Source organism: Gopherus flavomarginatus, chromosome 1 (assembly GCF_025201925.1).
Source record: "Gopherus flavomarginatus isolate rGopFla2 chromosome 1, rGopFla2.mat.asm, whole genome shotgun sequence".
Lineage (NCBI taxonomy): Eukaryota > Metazoa > Chordata > Testudines > Testudinidae > Gopherus > Gopherus flavomarginatus.
The window spans coordinates 344,764,805-344,783,062 of record NC_066617.1 but is presented as its reverse complement, the minus strand read 5'-3'; the positions used below and the strand labels follow the sequence as shown (position 1 = coordinate 344,783,062).

The following is an 18,258-nucleotide window of genomic DNA, read 5'->3' as shown; positions in this document are numbered from 1 at the left end:
CAACAGTTTATTTTCCAAATGAAACTTTCTTTAGCCATCCATCAAGCAGCTGAACGATAAGCAGCCAGAATTCCACTGTTGATTTTTGGACATAACTCAACTTTGGTTGCTATCTACATAGAGAAGGATGCTCCATAATGGAAATGGGTTTCACTCTTATGTAATTTCTGTTAAATGCTCTACTTAAGATCTGATGCAGCAGCAAGCCAGCCAATTCACAACCCCTATTCTGGTCTATTTAGAAGTTCCCACGTAATGATCTTGAAGCACTGGGGGGTGGAGGTGGGGGAAAGAAAATCCTGCATTCATATGGAATATGGTCTTCAAACCAAACACATGCCCACTTTGGATAGATTTAGTTTAAAAATGGATCTTTAAAATCAACATTTTTGAACATGGCATCCTATGTTACCACCAATACTAGTGCAAGTGTCCAGGGTAAAGTGCCAAAAAGTTCTTTATCTGGTGATGAATTTTAATAGGGAAGGCTAATTTTTGTTAAGAAGGAACATCAGTTACTTTTCTAGCATGTTTAAAATATTGGTTTCCCGTTAACTATCCAACAACAAAAACCCATTTGTGGATAACGCCCCTGTTCTTATAACAGTTCCACACAATACTGCAGTTATATCTGCATAGCTTTTCTGCAAACTCTACCTAAGGTGGCATATGCCACCAGATTCTCTGCGGAGGAAATACTAATAAAGAGATTTTGGAATGGATGGGATTACAGGTGCAGACTACGAGAATAAAATAAAAATCACCATTTAAGTCCCTACTGTGATGGTTAAGAAGTCATAGCACTAAACTTTCTTCCCCTTACAATTTGAGCTTCTTTTTCTGATGGGCAGGACTGTAGTAAGGACAGACTTACCCACTCACAGAAAACCAGATATTCAGCCCCAGAGAGCGACCTATGGCGTGTTACAAATGTTAATTGCCCTATTATCCAAAGTGGAGATGAGACACAGACAATAAATGCACAACCCAACCACCTCACTGAGCAAGATCAGGGTAGAATGGTGAATTCAGTGACTATTCTCTCTTCCTCCAACTTCCCAAGCCAGTGGAAATGAATAGCCAAATAAAGAGCAGTATTTGTGACCTCTCTTCAAAATGGAAAGGAGAAACTTAATGCTTAACTTTCAAGGGACTTTTCTTTTGCAGCTCTCAAAGCACATTGTCACAGTAAACAAACATTAGCTCTGTTCTACAGATAAACTAATCACTGAATTTCTCTCGCAAATTCCCTGGTCATAGTAAAACTAATTAGCACTGCAGAGAACAAAACCCAGGTCTCCTAACTCAGGCCATGTCTACATCTAAAATTTTGCAGCGCTGGTTGTTACAGCTGTATTAGTACAGCTGTATAGGGCCAGCGCTGCAGAGTGGCCACACTTACAGCAACCAGCGCTGCAAGTGGTGTTAGATGTGGCCACACTGCAGCGCTGTTGGGCGGCTTCAAGGGGGGTTCGGGGAACGCGAGAGCAAACCGGGAAAGGAGACCAGCTTCGCCGCGGTTTGCTCTCGCGTTCCCCGAACCCCCCTGCAAACCGCAGGGAAGGAGACCTGCTTGTTCGGGGGTTCGGGGAACGAGAGAGCAAACCGGGAAAGGAGACCAGCTTCGCCGCGGTTTGCTCTCGCGTTCCCTGAACCACCCTGCAAACCGCAGGGAAGGAGACCTGCTTGCTCGGGGGTTCGGGGAACGCGAGAGCAAACCGGGGAAGGAGACCAGCTTGATTACCAGAGGCTTCCTCCGGTATGCTGGGATACCTGCTTATTCCACGGAGGTCAAGAAAAGCGCTGGTAAGTGTCTATACTTGATTACCAGCGCTGGATCACCAGCGCTGGATCCTCTACACCCGAGACAAAACGGGAGTACGGCCAGCGCTGCAAACAGGGAGTTGCAGCGCTGGTGATGCCCTGCAGATGTGTACACCTCCTAAGTTGCAGCGCTGTAACTCCCTCACCAGCGCTGCAACTTTCTGATGTAGACAAGCCCTCAGTCTGGTGAGTTAGGAGAACATACCAATAATCTGCTGAGTACTAGAACATATCATTTACTACTAACAGGAGTAATAGTTAAAACAGTAGGCAAAATACATGAAACAGTTAATATGGCCCAGTGAACAATCTAGAGGCCGCCTATGAAAGAAACCCTCCTGGCCACCTGTATTTTCTTGCTTCCCTATAATTCAGGCAGTGAGACTGATGAGAACATAAGAACAGCCACACTGTGTCAGAACACTGACCCATCTAGTTCAGTAGCCTGTGGGCCAAGGGACATACTGGCCGCTGCTTCCGGCAGCTCCCATTGGCCCGGAGCAGTGAACCGTGGCCAGTGGGAGCCACGATCGGCCGGACCTGCGGATGGGGCAGGTAAACAAACCGGCCCAGCCCACCAGGGGATTTCCCTACACAAGTGGCGACCCCAGTTTGAGAAACACTGGCTTAGGACTTAACTATCTTGAGTAATTTTGTACTGTCTGCAAATTTTACCACCTCATTGTTCCAAATCATTTATGAATACACTGAACAGCATAGGTCCCAGCGCAGATCCTTGGAGGACATTATTTACCTCTTTCCATTATGAAAATCTACCATTTATTCCTACCTCGTGTTTTCTATCTTTTCCTGATACTGACCAGTTACTGATCCATCAGAGGACCTTTCCTCTTCTCCTGGGACTGCTGACCTTGCTTAACAGCCTTCGTGAGGGACCCTGTCAAAGGCTTTCTGAAAGTCCAAGTACACTATATCCACTGGATCACTCTTATCGACATGCTTGCTGACACCCTCAAAGAATTCTAATATAGATTGGTGAGGCATGATTTCCCTTTATAAAAGCCATGTTGACTTTTCCAATACATCATGTTCATCTATGTGTCTTATAATTCTGTTCTTTACTACAATTTCAAACAATATGCCTCGTACTGAAATTAGGCTTATTGGTCTATATTTGCCAGGATCATCTCTGAAGCCTTTTTAAAATTGATGTTATAGTAAATACCTTTCAGCCATTTGGTACAGAGGCTGAATTCATTTAGCTTCTGTGCAACAGCCTTGCCTTCTTTGAGTGATCATTTACAGCACCTCAAACATCCAGTGGCCCCACTGACCATCAGGCATGCTTCTAGCTTCTGATGTATTTATATTTTTTGCTGTTAGTTTGTGTGCTAGTTCTTCTAACTCTCTTGGCTTATTTTACTTTTCACGTGACTTGCCAGAGTTCATGCTCTATTGTTTCTATTTCCCTCACTAGGATTTGATTTCAAGTTCTAAAGGTGCCTCTAACCACCTCTTTTATTCTGCTGTTTAGACATGACGCATTGTTTTGGTCCTCTTACTGTTTTTAGGATATACATTTAATCTGAGCCTCTATCATGGTGTTTTTAAATAGACTTCATGAAGTTTGCAGGTATTTCACCTTGTGACTTATTTTTAATTTCTGTTTAACTAGCTTCCTCATTTTTGGGTACCTTCCATTTTTGAAGTTAAATGCTACTGAGGTGGGTTTCTTTGATATTTTCCGCCACCTACAAGGATGTTAAATTTACATTATTGTCATTATTACCAAGCAGTCCAGCTATATTCAACTCTTGGACCAGAGCCTATGGTCCATTTAAGACTAAGTTAAGAACTGCCTCTCCTCTTGTAGGCTCCAGGACTAGCAGCTCCAAGTAGGAGTTATTTGTGGTGTCTAGAAATTTTATCTCTGCATCCCTTCCTGAGGTGACATATATCCACTCAATATGCAGATAGCTGGAATCCTTCATTATTATTTGGTTTTCTGTTTTTGAAGCCTCTCTAATATCCCTAAGCATTTCATTATCACTGCCAACCACCTGATCAGGATGGTGACAGTATATTTCTACTGCTATACTCTTATTATTCAAGCATGTAATTTCTACTCAGAGACTTTATGGTATAGTTTGATTCATTTAAGATTTTTACTTTATTTGACTATTCTCTCTTTCACAAATAGTGCCACTTCCCCACCAGCATGAACTACTCTGTCATTCCTGCACCCTGGCATTACCCTGTCCCATTGATTATTCTCATTCCACCAAGTTTCAGTGATGCCTATTATATTAATATCCTCATTTAATGCCAGGCACTCTAGTTCACCCATCTTACCACAGTGTTTAGACTTCTACAGTTATTAGAACTTACACTCTGTCAATATTCAGTTGCTTGTCTTCATGTGTTGGATCTAAATGGGATTCTTATGTTTGACTATTCCTCACTAGCTCCTATCTGTACTTTGCCAACTTCTTTCCGACCCACTTTAATAAATGTATCCCTAAGAGATGTCTCCACCTCAACTGTGTGCCCCTCCACACCTCACAGCTATCTCCATGCCCTTAGTTTAAAAAATTCTCTATAACCTTTTAGTTTTACATGCCAGCAGTCTAGTTCCATTTTGGTTTTAGCTGGAGCCCATCCTTCCTGTTTAGGCTCCTCTCCTCCCAAAAGTCTTCCCCAGTTTCTAATAAACCAAAAACTCTCTTCTCTACACCACTGTCTCATCCGTGAATTAAAACCCTTCAGTTCTGCCTGTCTTTCTGGCCCTGTGCATGGAACTGGAAACATTTCAGAGACTGCTAACATGGAGGTCCTGGATTTTACTCTCTATTCTTTCCTGGCAGCCTACATTTGGCCTTCAGGTCCTTTCCCCTACCTTTCCTTGTATTATTGGTACCTACATGTACCATAGCCACCGGCTCCTCCCCAGCACTGCATACAAGTCTATCTAGACATCTCATGAGATCTGCAACCTTCACATCCAGCAGGGAATTAACTATGTGGCTCCGCTGGCCTTCACAAACCCAACTATTCATATTTCTAATAATCAAATCCCTTGAGCTACTTGCTCCTGGTAGTAACTGGGGCTCCCTCCCTAGGAGGGGTATCAGCAGAGCGAGAATACCATGACATCACCTGGAAGGAGGTTCCCAACTATGGGACTGTTGATGTTCTCCATCCCCAAGACTTTCATTCTCCCAACAGCACAGAATGTCAGACTGGAGTGGGACTACTACTGAAACCCTGAAAGTCTCCTCAATGTAGCTTTTTGTCCCCCTTACCTCCTCCAGTTCATCCACTCTAGCCTCAAGAGCCCATACTGCATCTGAGGGCTATGAGCTGCTTGTATCAACTGCACACATACAATACCTGTCTGCAAGGCAAGTCATTGTTCATGCTGCATTCAGTGCAATAAACTGGATACCCCCACTTTGCTGCTGGACTTCTGCCTGCATTATTTTTACTCTTGCAGGTTTTTTTTTTATTTTTTGGTTTGAGCTTGTTTGTTTTTGTGGGGAGAGGGTGTTATTGACCTAAATTTAGAGTACGTTTGTTAGGTGCGGGGAATCCAATACATTTATTTTCTAGCCCTTCTTGTAGTTAGGTTATACTACTTAGCCTCCCCCAAGCCACTGAACTCTCACTGCAGCCAAACTCTCTGTAGCACTCTCACTCCCTCTGTATCGTCTGTTGTAGCTGAATTTTGCCCCAGAGGATAAAATGTTCTTCTCTTCATTGCAAGACTACGACATGTCAGTAGAGGATATTTTCTGCTCAGACCATCAATGAAAATTTAATTGTTCCATTTTCTAACTTCCAACAATTGAGATTAGAAAAACAAAAACAAAAATACGTTTACTCATGGATATCATAGGCTGGAGGAGGCTGAGTCTCCCCAAACAGCCTGGCATGGCCCCACCCACCCAGTGCTCTGGGGCTGGTGGCGCTCAGGCGGCCCGGGGCTGGGGGTCTGGCAGCCACAGTGGAGGTGCTCTGGTCTCTGGTGGGGAGGGATGGAAGGGGAGGATGAGGGGCAGGGGCTAGTCTCCCCCAGTGGCCAGTTCACCTGACACCCATGTTTTTACTCCACTTTTTTGGAAGAAGTGGAAGAACACAGGAATGCTCAATATCGGTGTACATGAGAATCTCACGCTGAGAACAATAGCACTCTGATACCACAGAGCAAAGCCAATAATTAAACAAGGAAAAAGAGTACAATTATCCAAATGGATTGCAGTATGGAAAGAAACAGAGCCGCGTAGTCAGAAAAGTATCAAAGACCATTCTTGTCTTTTCACTTCAGTTATTAGAAGAAAGGAGTCGCTGCTTGCTGTGTACAATTTTGTAAACGTTTCCAAAAAACACTAAGAATTTTGATGTAATAAAATGATTTTTGCCTAAAACCAGGAATATTGTGCCAGCAAGCCAGGTGTATACCACAGGATAAGAAACTATGGCAGGTGGAAATATTGCCAACTCCAAGTGTTCAAACATCATGCCTCAGACCCTCAAAAACCATGAGATTTTTAAAAGAAGTTATAAATTGGCATTCTATTAAATTTGCTTTCTAGTTTTTGAGCCTTCAAGGTTCAAATTTCCAATCTTTTCTTTGCAATCATATGTGCTAGATTCTTTTTTTTTTTTTTTTTAATGAAAGCTAAAATTCTCACATACTAAAAAGACTTCGGGGGCTGGGCTTCTAAGACAAACACTAAATATCACAAGTTTGGTGATAAAACCATGAGTTAGCAACACTACTCATATTTTCAGGTCAAGGTATGCTAATTCATTCTGAGAGCGCCTTAAAAAAAAAAGTCACATCAGAGATTTCAGCAGGTGACTAATTTTAAGAGACCATAAAATGGAAGAGCTGTGATATAGCTCAAAACAGAGAAATGAGACATCATGACCACTAGGAAGAGTGGTGCGCACATAGGAAGTATACAAGAACATCTGAAGTCTTTAAAAATTAAGTGTAACATTGTAAAATGAAGAGATCCATTCATGATACTAGTACTTTGACTACTAGGTCTCTAAAGAAAAATCACACTGTATAATTCCTTGACAATAAACAAGGCAGTGTGTGGTCTGGCAGGTGCTTCCCACTTCCCAGCCTGGTTCAGCCTACTCTGAAAGACAGTCAAATCCAACTGGCTGTACTACTGTGGCATTTCCTTAACTTAGCTGGATGACATTCCTGAAAATCCACTTAAATTCTTCAAAGCAAATATCAGCATTTCCACCTACCTCTGCTACTCAAGTGGCATGTATTACCTCACCTTTAGTCTGCAACAACAAAACTAGCTTGCTAGATCCCTATAGCAAGACTGTATTTTTTTATTTATTTATGCTAACCTTTCTACAGTGGGCTCTCCCATAATGAAATAAGCATTCGTTTTCTCCAGAGATTGAAAACCTCTTTAAAAAAGGCATAACTTTGATTAATCCAAAATAAACAGACTATGCACTCTAAATCTAGTTTTTCTCCATTTATATCTTTTAATACAAGATACTCCAATTCACCCAAAGGAGTTTAAATTCAGTTTGTCTGTTCTGAATTTTATTGTAAGCTGAAAGGCTTGTTTTCCCTCACTGCCATATCACCTCATCCACCAATTTAAAATACAGACTCAAATAGATGAGAATAGGAAGTAATTTTTCCAACATATTGTCATGTTAGCTTTAAAAGATTATTGTCATAAGACAAGGTGAAGCAATAATCATCTTCTTGATCTCAATGTATATTCTAAAATGCCATGATCAAAGTTTGCATTTCATTTCCAGCTGAGAAAAATTCTCTATTTTCTATTTGTAAATTACCTAATGTAGTGCAAAAGGTTAAAGTTTACACTGATTTTATTACACCAAACATATTAAATGCTTATAGTGCAAATGAGACAAGCTTTATATTGCTATCAAGTATCAGAGGAGTAGCCGTGTTTGTTTTTGTGGGTACAGACTATAAGGAGTCCGGTGGCACCTTAAAGACTAACAGATTTATTTGGGCATAAGCTTTTGTGGGTAAAAAACCCACCTACGAAAGCTTATGCCCAAATAAACCTATTAGTCTTTAAGGTGCCACCGGACTCCTATGTTTGTTGGCTAGCCTGAAGGCCAGAGGCCATAACGTCACAACCAATTCAATCACAAAATATCCCTCTCAAGTCACTTGCTCTTAATTTAATTTCAATAACTGCCACTGGAATTATGAACCTTCCAGCAAGAGTAGCACAGTCCACCAGCAGGGTATTCATAAGGCAGGCCAGTAAAGAGAGCTGCTCACGTCCACTTAACCAACTAGGTTCCTATGCAGTGCCCAGCACCCTGATACCCAAGAATGCCACCATTATTCTCCATAATTTACTTGCATAGCAACATTTCATCAGAGGATATGCTGGTAAATAAATAATCATTCATAATCATTACAGGAAAATAATGCATGTTACAGGCTAGCAGAAAGTATATTATAGCCACAGTTGCTAGTATTAAAAGGCATAAAACAAAAGGACCTACTCACCAGTTTGAGACTATGGCTTTAAGAAATTTCAGATCAATTTAATTTTAGAAATACTAGGATTGCCAAACACCAGTTTATTAGTCAACAAACAATGTGTTTATTTGACAAGAAGAAAGCATGTTCTCCTCCCCACTCTTTACATAGACCAATTTGACACCGATTAATTTGTTAAGCCAATCCTTTAAACATGTCAAGTCTCACAGAGAGCGCTTCAGGCTTTTAACTTCTCAAAAGTTTTTCTTTAAGTGTTTGTTTTCCTCAAAACAATTAATTAGCAAGTTAAAGTTTGGCCCTGCAGTGAAATAGTTAACATTAGACTGCAATGATATGCACTTCTCTGATCCATTACATTTCTCACAAGCTGCACTAGGATGAGCTGAGTACTAAGTATCAGCTGTAATATGATATAAGAGTTTATGGGGAAAATAACTGCACATATCAATTGTACACATTAAATGAGAGTTTGTTTTCCTTAAAATATTCTATAAACATGATTACGACACACCCCTCTCTCTCATGCATTTTAAATATGCTTCTCCCCCGCCCTCTACACACCTCTTTTCCAAAAACCAACCCCTTTACAAAAAAAAAAAAAACAAGCAGCCCACTGCAGCAAAAAGAGGCTTGAAAAACAACTTTGATTGGCACTTGGCCTGACCCACAGAGGAAGAAAAACAGTTTTTGGACAAAGAGTGCAAATATTTGAGCTCACTGACTTACATGCTTTCTTAATATTTACAAGAACAACCCTGGTGCAAAATGTATTTAGAGAGCTCGACAAGAAAAAAAAATATTGCATTTTTCTCAGTCTTCCAGTCCTGATGCATTTGCACAGCTCAGCAATTTTAATTCATTTGCACTGGACAAACAAAAAGCACCTTAACTAATGTTCCCAATTAATCAGATGTTGAGAGGAGGTAGTAAAGGATTAGAATATTCGCAAAGGACATTCTGATCAGGGGACCTGTTAATAAACAGCTGATTTTTTTCCAAAAGCTTTACATTTCAGAGAATCAGTCTGAAAATAAGGTTGTTTTTTTTTTAATAAATTGTAGTGATACATTTATTTTTACTAAGTGATATGTAGATAAACTTTGTAACCCTCCCTCTACGAGAATAAACCAGAGCCAGCGTTTCTGATGATCCATGCTGGAAAACATACATACACACACCCAATACAAATCCCCACGTATATTTTATTTCTCAGGCAGAATCGCTAATAGGAGAAAGGCACTAAAAGGGGTGGGGGAGTGCGAACCACGAGAAACTAAGAACCTCACTAATGTGAGATGTGCGTTCACCGGGTAACAGGGACATCAATGGGCCGGGGAACATCTCTCACGTGGGGGAGAGGCAGATGCAAATGCAGAGATCAATAAAAGCAGAAGGGCCAGGGTCGGGTGGGAAGGACGATCTGTCCATCCCCTCTTCTCTGCCACGCTGGGGTTGGCATCCCGCTCCCATCCTGGGACTATGGCCCGTTCTCCTCATACTCACCCACCTGCCACCCCCAACCCCTCCCGGGCCCCCTCGCCTTGCTAAAGTGCCTGGCTACCTCGCTCTTTCCCCTCGGATCTAGTTACCCTCCTCTCCGCCTCCCGTGCGCTGAGGGGCCAGGTCCTTCGCTCCCCGCGCCCGGGTCCCGTCTCCCCCGCCGTCCCCCTCGCACCCCACAGGGGCCCCCGAGTCCCAGTATCCCGCCTCGCACCCACACTTCTTCGGGTCCCGCCCCCTCGAGCCCCCAGCCTCCTCCACACCACGTCCCGCCCCCCTCGCATTCCCAGCGGGTCCGCATCCCGGCTCCACCGCCGTCCCCGCCAGCGGCGCCCCGGGTACCTGTCTCAGCACTTTCCGGCAGTTGCTGCAGACCCGGTACTCGCTGGCGGAGGCGGCGCTGCCGATGGAACCGGCGCTGCCCCGGTTCATGCTGCCCCGACGCTCCGCTCCGCATAGGACTGGGGCCGGGTGTGCCCGGGTCGGAGGAGCTGGCGGGGCTGGTTGCGCTCCGCTCACTGACCCGCTCCTCCGGCCGCCCCCATCTCCAGCAGCTTCCCCGTACGCCGCTCCCGGGCAGCCCCTTCCCCCGCGCACATCCCTCAGCCCTCCGCCAATCACCGCGCTCCGGACTCGCCCACTCTCGCTACTAGCAACCAATAGACAAGCTCGCTCGACGCTGACCAATTGCCAGAACGCTCGCCGGCTCCCGTCTCCGGGCAGCCTCAAGCCGGGGGCGGGCGAAAGGGCGGGGCCGAAGCTCAAGGGGGCGGGGCACTCTCCTATCTCCGGGCGGTCTTTGGGCCGGAGACCAGCGCCAAAGCACGAGGGCGTGGCTTCTTCCAGCCAATAGAGGGCGACGGTCGAGGATATGCAGATAAGGCAAAGGAGCCCATGCTTACTAGGTGTCAGTCACACACACCCCTTTTAACTCCGGCTGCTGGTGGGATGTGGCTGACTCAAGGCAGAGCCTGAAATATGACAGAGAGGGAAGAAGGAACGGAGAGAGGGGGAGCTGAAAGGAGGAGGGGAAAGGGAGAAGAGAGGAGGAGAAAGGCCAAGAGAAAAAAAAAAGGAAAAATATAGTGCTCATAAACACCCCAGATAAAAGCAGCAAAGAATCCTGTGGCACCTTATAGACTAACAGACGTTTTGGAGCATGAGCGTTCGTGGGTGAATACCCACTTCTTCACATGCATCTGAGGAAGTGGGTATTCACCCACAAAAGCTCATGCTCCAAAACGTCTGTTAGTCTATAAGGTGCCACAGGATTCTTTGCTGCTTTTACAGATCCAGACTAACACGGCTACCCCTCTGATACTTGACACCCCAGATAGCAAACCACCATTTCCTCATGCAGAAAGGGGGAGGGGGAATTTGAGCCTTGCACCATGCCTGAAAAGCTAGCAACTTCAGAGGCTGTCAGACCCATAGAGGAAGCCAATCCTAGCGTCATGCAGGGCTGTTTACGCCAATCAGGGTCTTTTAACTCAAGCAGGTCAACTGATCTCAACTGCTGTCATTGGGAAGGGAAAGAGGAGCTGTGCCTCATAGCCACGACCCAAATCTTATACAGTGCAGGTCAACAGATGAGAGTCAATACTTTGAACTGTACCCCAAACTTAATAGGAAGTAAACACAATTGTGCAGCAGAGGCAGTGTGATATGCTCTACCACCAAGCAGACATATAGTAGTTCTTTCCTGGCTGGAGCTTCAGAGTGGCCCTCTGACGCAGAGCACATTGCAGTAATCCAGTCTAGAATTTAAAAAAGTCATAAAGTACCATGGCAAGCTTCAAATCCCAGAAGCCTGGTCATAGCTGCAACCAGACAAATTGCTTTTGCCCTCCAAATTTCCTGGTTTGCAGAAGCAAACAAGGGTACAAAAGCCCTCTCCCTCCTCACCCCCCACTGTAAATCTTTTGGGTAGAGTGACACAAACCCCTTCTTTGAGGAGGCTACAAACACCAGATTCTTCCCCAGTTCATTAGCATCAACTCCATCTTATTTGGATTATTGTCCATTTCCTCCCCAATGAGCATTAATCAATTATTTATCAAGACAGAGATGCAACATTATTACCTCCTTCATCTCAAAGGTGTACAGATCAGATTGCTTATTTGGAGAAAAAATTGCTCTCTGGAAAAAAATCCTGCTTTGAGGCAGTTGCTTGCACACGTAGAAACAAGACTGCTGTGCTGCCAGGCAGGGTGAGATTAGACATTTGCTTTAGGGGAAGCTGGAACTTGGGAATGTTTGGAGAGTGTGTATGTTGCCTCAGGTTGGGAGGATTGTTAAAAAATGATGAGTCAGGTTTTCTATCCTCCATGCTAATGCACAGAGAGACAGGGCCTATAAATGGGACAAAGACAAATATCATTTATGGGGCAGGGTGGGTGGGATGTAGCTCCCCTTTTTCTGATAATAGTGGTGCAAATTTTTTATACCACAGGTCACTATAATTTCCCCCATTTATGGGCTATCATAACTTTAGATTTTAGGTTCTAAGCACTTATGCATGTGCATTAAACATGTGGGTAATCCTAGTGGCTCCAATACAGTTCTGGAAATTAATGATAGGATAATCTATGATCTTTACTCTGAAAAATAATACTATAAAGTCATTTGATCTATCTGTGGCAGAAACCTAGCACTCTAATATTATAGCCCTCTGAAATTCCTAAGATAGGTTTTACTATCTTGTTATGTACATTGTTTTAAAGTTTTATCTTGTTAAAGTAATTGCAAATTGGCTGTAAAAGAGTTATAATTTGGTTTCTATATTTTTATCTTTGATAGTATCATTTGCTTTTGCAAAGTTAAGCAACATTTAGCTAACTGATTTGCATAAAGGGACACTGTCAAACAGTTTATGTCTCCAGAGGAGATTAAATAAATACAAGGTCTTACTATCTTTAAAAAATACTGAAAAAGTCACCATTTGACAAAACATTTATACCCTTCTGAAAAAGCACAGAATATTTTATGCTAAACACACCTGATGTAAAAAAGGCCTCAATCCTGTAACCATTTCCACACAGGCAGACCCTGCCAGCCAGTCAGAGCCCCTTTGGCTTCAATGGGATTCAGTGCAAGTGCATGGGTTCACCTCCATGGATCTATTTGCATAATCAGGGCCTAAATGTGTGCTTATTATGCAATTATTGACGTATGAAAACATATCTGGGGTTTTCCACAACACTCGAAGAATTCTTTTTTGCACTAACACAAAATCTAACCATAAATGAAAATGTTATAGTAAAGTATTATTTTATGATTATTATCTTTATTGGACTCCAAAAAGCAAAAAATGCCAAACAAACAAACCTTGAACCAAAAACCTATGCCAGAGATAAACAATTGTGGGCTATGTAATACAGAAAACACTATCTTATTACATATGCTGTAGAACAGTGTAAAACTGCAGAAGCATCACAGTGATTTCTGAAATGATACAACAAACAGTGAATGGATTGTTAGATTATAATGAAAATTTTCTACTGAATCATGAGAGGTTCTCTTGGTTATCTCTTCTGAAGATAACTGCTTCTGCTCACAAACAGAAATTCCTACATATTCTTTTTCTTTGACAATTTTATGAATTACAGTAATGGAAATCAGCAGACGTATGCACAAGGGGGGACAAGCTGGGGCATGGTCCCCCTCCCAGTAATCATCAGGGGCACAGAACTCCTCCATTCTCAGGGCTGGATGAAATTATATGGCCTGTTATATAGGAGGTCAGACTAGATGATCTAACGGTCCCTTCTTGCCTCAAAAGACTATGAATCAGAGATTAATGCTACATTATGCCAATCTCCTAGAACTGGAAGGGACCTTGAAAGGTCACTGAGTCCAGCCCTCTGCTTTCACTAGCAAGACCGAGTACTGATTTTTGCCCCATATCCGTAAGTGGCCCCCTCAAAGATTCTACTCACAACCCTGTGTTTAGCAGGCCAATGCTCAAACCACTGAGCTATCCCTCCTCCCACATGGCTAAAGTTGGAACAAATAGCAAAAGCAAGCAAATATAGTTAAGAGGAGACATATACATTGTCTCTCCAGATCACACCAAGAAATCCAGCATGGCACCTTGTGACCATAGGTGCTGTGTGACAGGGTCTACCTGGCCTTTACAGCTCCCTGCAGGAGGTCTCACAGTCCTACTACATCCCCACACCAGCAAAGTTGGCTCCTCCAAGCCTGCCTAGAGAGGCCTCACAGAAGAGCCAGTCAGAGCCCAGCAGGTTCCCATAAAAGAAGGGGTAGGGACTAGCAGCTTAGCTGAAGGTTAGGACTGGGGGAGTGAGGAAGGGTGCTCTTCTCTAGCTAAAGGAGCTTGATAAATAGTTAGGTGTTATTGCTGACTGAATTTACCTAGTGGGGATTATAGAGAGAGAAGAACCTGAGATAGGGATATAGATAAAAGGGACTGGTTAGAAGAGGTTTAGGGAAAGTGCACAAAAGATTAAGTTAAGCAGTATGTGGCTGCTGGCTGTTTAGTGTCTCTGGGTTGGAACCTGGAGTAGTGGGTGCATGTGTTTCCTGTACTGGCTACAAGTAAAGCACTGTAAAATCCATGAGGGGGACAGGACTGAATTGGGAACCCAAAGAACTGTATTTAAAGGGGCCTGAGCCAGGACTGATGGCCACAGAAGGTTGGCCTGCAGAGGGTGCTGGGGTGAGAAAAGGACTGCACTACCACACCCAGCTGCTAGAGGTACCTGAGGTAAGTTCCTGTTACATGATGAAGGACCTATAGTGCTGCCTTTGTGATTTGTACATTTGTTGGTGCATTGCTTTATTTTAAATTCATCATGGGAGAAAAGATGGCAGTTAATATTTGTGTTCTGAATAATGTTTTAAATTACAAAATGAAACTTTCTGACTTTTTATAATTACATATTCTAATTTACAAAATGATGGTAGAGATAATTACATTGTGGAATAGTCTCTCCAGGGAAAGGTGCAAGCTTCTTTATCTGAGGCATTTAAATCAGGACTAGATAAGGCACTAAAGTATGTATGTCATAGGAAACAATTATGCACTGGCCCATGAGATGGATTAGATGACCTAATAAGTCTCTTCCATCTCTAATTTCTCATGACGGTGTAATTCTATAAAATATTAAATCACTTTCTAGCCATGAAATGTATTTTTCCTCTATCCCTCTCTCTATTGTCTGTGATTTGCATTATAACTTGCTAAGTATTCTAACTTATTTACCTTGGTCTACAGCTTTAAGACCATATCAACCAACCCTGTAAAACAACAAATAGGGACATTTGGAGAGCAAATAGGGTCATGCTAGTTATCTTTGGAAATGTTTTAGCCTAAGATGTTTAAGGAGTGACAGTGGGGGTGTGAGAGGGCAATATATTGGCCTAAAAGGTTAGGACTGTTAGCATGTAGCTGCCCCTCACTCCTACATGAATGACAAATAATTATTTGTAATATATTTGCATCACTGCTGAGGCCACTCTCTCTTCTGGTTAGAGACAGTGGCAGTTCGGGCTGGAGATGGGGGAGCCAAAATTCTGTTTACATGGGTAAATATGGAGTGACTGCATTGATTCCTATGGAGTCTTTGGATTTGCACTGTGAATGAGTGCAGAATTTGGCCCAATGTTCTGAAAGAAGGGGTTACAAGAAGGCTGGAGACAGAACGTTCAGGGGCTGGGGTAACAGAAGCTACTGAAGGAGGACACAGAGGGAAACTGGACCAGTGTCATCTTGAAAGACTAGGATGAAAGTAATAGTTGGGAGATGGAAAGGGGGAAGTGCCATACAATAATAGTCATCAGCTTCTAGGAAGGTTCTCATGTCTTATCACAGATGGCTTTAAGATGCCAGATTCACAAAGATTTTGAACAGCCCCAGCACCCCTCTTTCCCCAGTGCTGCATGTACTCTAAATGAAAGTAAACAAATGACTTCTTGCCTCCATAGCATTCCCAATGGGAGTTAGGTGCATAGGCCCAGCTCCTCACTGGTATCTATGAGCCTACATGTGCATTCAGAAGCATTCACGCTGAGGGCTGAATTCTGTGCTGACCACCCTGAACTGCCACTGAAGTGCACAATGATCAGCTCATTGTAGGATGTGGCCCAATGTAAGGATATTAGCAAACCTACAATTTGATTTCGTTTTGTGGTCATGTAAAAAGTCAAAACCACCCAGACAATGGGTAGAGAGGGAGATTGCACAAATACAGCACAGATTCCCACCAACAACATTCCAAAATTAATGCATGTGTCATGGTTACAGCTGGGGTAAGCTGCATCTTCCTTTCCCGAGAGTGCACCTTCTCAGATCTCAGGCTTCTGCCTACTCCTGTCGCAGAGCCCCATGGTTTTCCTATTCAGACAGGTCACTGGGCTGCAGCACCCATCTTTACCAACTGTGATTACTCAACAGATCTGACTGGGATTGGCACCTGCAACAGATGTCTCTTCAGGAGCTGTGACTAGTAGGTAAATGCAGTGACTCAGAACAGCTTCTTCAAAACAAAGGTTTTACTCTATTACTATAGCTAATCAGGCAAAAGGGAACCTGTCTGTTCCCTTCTTGCAGATAAAACACATTCTGTAGCATACCACCACATTCAGGATGGATCTGATAAGTGCAGTAAGCCTGTTGTGTTCACTGTAGAAGTTATGATGTGTATTATTTTCACAACCAATAGAATACTCAGCAGCTTTCAGGATTTGGCCCATAATTAAGGTCTAGTTCCCATTGAAGGGAATGACATTTTATTCCAAGATTTTAACAAAACTACACTGGAAGATTATGCTGAATTATGGGGCAGTTTTAGTCTTTGTCTCAAGTGAAGAAAAATTGCAATGCAGAAAGGTTTGCATCTGTTGTGCCCTGGCCTGTATTTTGGCTTACAGATTTTTCTATTTCATTATTTCCCTGATCTTTATATCACAGAAAGACAGAAGTGTCAATATTCTCAAAAGGTGCCACCATTTAAAGGGACAAGAGCAGGAGAGTAAGTGAAGGGAGTGAATGCAAATGTATCAGAGCTGGGGAGGCTTAGAATGTCAGGGTTGAAAGGGACCTCAGGAGATCATCTAGTCCAACCCCCTGCTCAAAGCAGGACCAATCCCCAGGCACTTGTCTCAGTTCCCTAAATGGTTCCCTCAAGGATTGAACTTACAAGTCTGTTGAGCAGGCCAGTGCTCAAACCCTTGAGCTACCTCTCCCCCCTTGGGGGTTGAGGGCTAGAACTTCTTTGCAGGGAGCCTTTGTCTTTGTATTGAACGCTATTGGGGTAATGTTGTTGGATGTGAGAGGGCCCAAAATCTGAAACTCAAACACTAAAAAAAAAAACAGCTTCCAAGGCAGCAGAAAAAAAGACTGATCTAACCAGAAATCAAATGTGTCTAGCTGACTAGTCTTACATTTCTGTTTTCCCCCACTCTTTTGTGAAGCCAGCCAGTACCTTTTATGATACACAAAAATACAGACTGGGGCAGGGCCATTGGCACGATTATATAGGAGAAAAGGAGCAGCAACTCTTCCTTCCCACAACTAACGTCAGCAAAATATATTTCCCCCCCCTCCCATCTCCTTTTAATTTGTGTATTCGTTTAGCTATAGGACCTTCACAAATCCCCTCTGAAAGCTCTCTGAACAATTTCACTTCATAGAGTAGTGCTGCCTCTGCAGAGGGATATGACTCTATAGGTGTTAGGCAAGGGAGGAGGAATTCAGTCTGCAAAGAGAACAGTGGATACAAATTCTTCTCAATTCCACCAGAGCAGCTCCATAAAGAGGCAGGATGGTATGGTCCAGTTGTCTGGAACTTGACACCTAGGTTAAATTTCCTACTGTACCACAGCCTACCTCGGACAAGTCACTTAGCTTCTTTGTGCCTTAGTTTCCCATCTTTAAAATGGAGTAATGGTACCGCGCTAAAATTCTGCCTCGTAGGGGTGTTGTGAAGATAAATATACTAAAGACTGAGATGCTCAGAAACTATAGTAATAGGGGCCACCGAAATACCTAAGACAGAAGTCAGTAGAATTGCACTGATATAACTGAAAGGAGAATTTGGTCCATGGTATTTTGCAGTTGGTTCTGGGATAGTTCTGGAAGCAATTCGTGTATTGCATTGGCTAAGAGTCTGATTCTGCCACTCTTAGTCCTGTTAAGTTATATGTTCTATCAGTTGCCTCATTGAAATTTAGAGGTGGAATCAAGTCCAAAATGAGCCCAATTAAATTGTTACTTATTAGCATTTGAATTGATAGTTGTGAGGATTTTGGGTAGCAGAGGCACTAATGTGGATGTCTTAAACCCATACCAGCTCCCTGGAATAAGTATGCAATGAGCTGAGATGTTACATAAAAGCACTGTATTTCAACAGTAAGGTCATGTCTCAAGAATTTTATTTATCCTTGTTTCTAGTATAATGTCCTTCTACAGGGAGAAA

The 18,258-nt window shown here is 43.0% G+C and overlaps 1 protein-coding gene across 5 annotated transcripts in view; it reads right to left on the bottom strand.

Moving 5' to 3' along the window:
• SESN3 (sestrin 3) overlaps nt 1–10,415 on the bottom strand; it is a 67,823-nt gene extending 57,408 nt beyond the window's left edge. For 2 of the 5 annotated variants that reach the window (XM_050941450.1, XM_050941460.1), the window contains exon 1: nt 10,160–10,412. In XM_050941450.1, coding sequence (XP_050797407.1) covers nt 10,160–10,249 — 90 coding nt within the window. In that variant the 5' untranslated portion in view covers nt 10,250–10,412. Of the gene's footprint in view, nt 1–10,159 lie in introns of all 5 variants that reach the window. The other 3 variants (XM_050941438.1, XM_050941443.1, XM_050941468.1) reach the window with 3 other exon arrangements.
• Between the last annotated feature and the right edge of the window lie 7,843 nt (nt 10,416–18,258).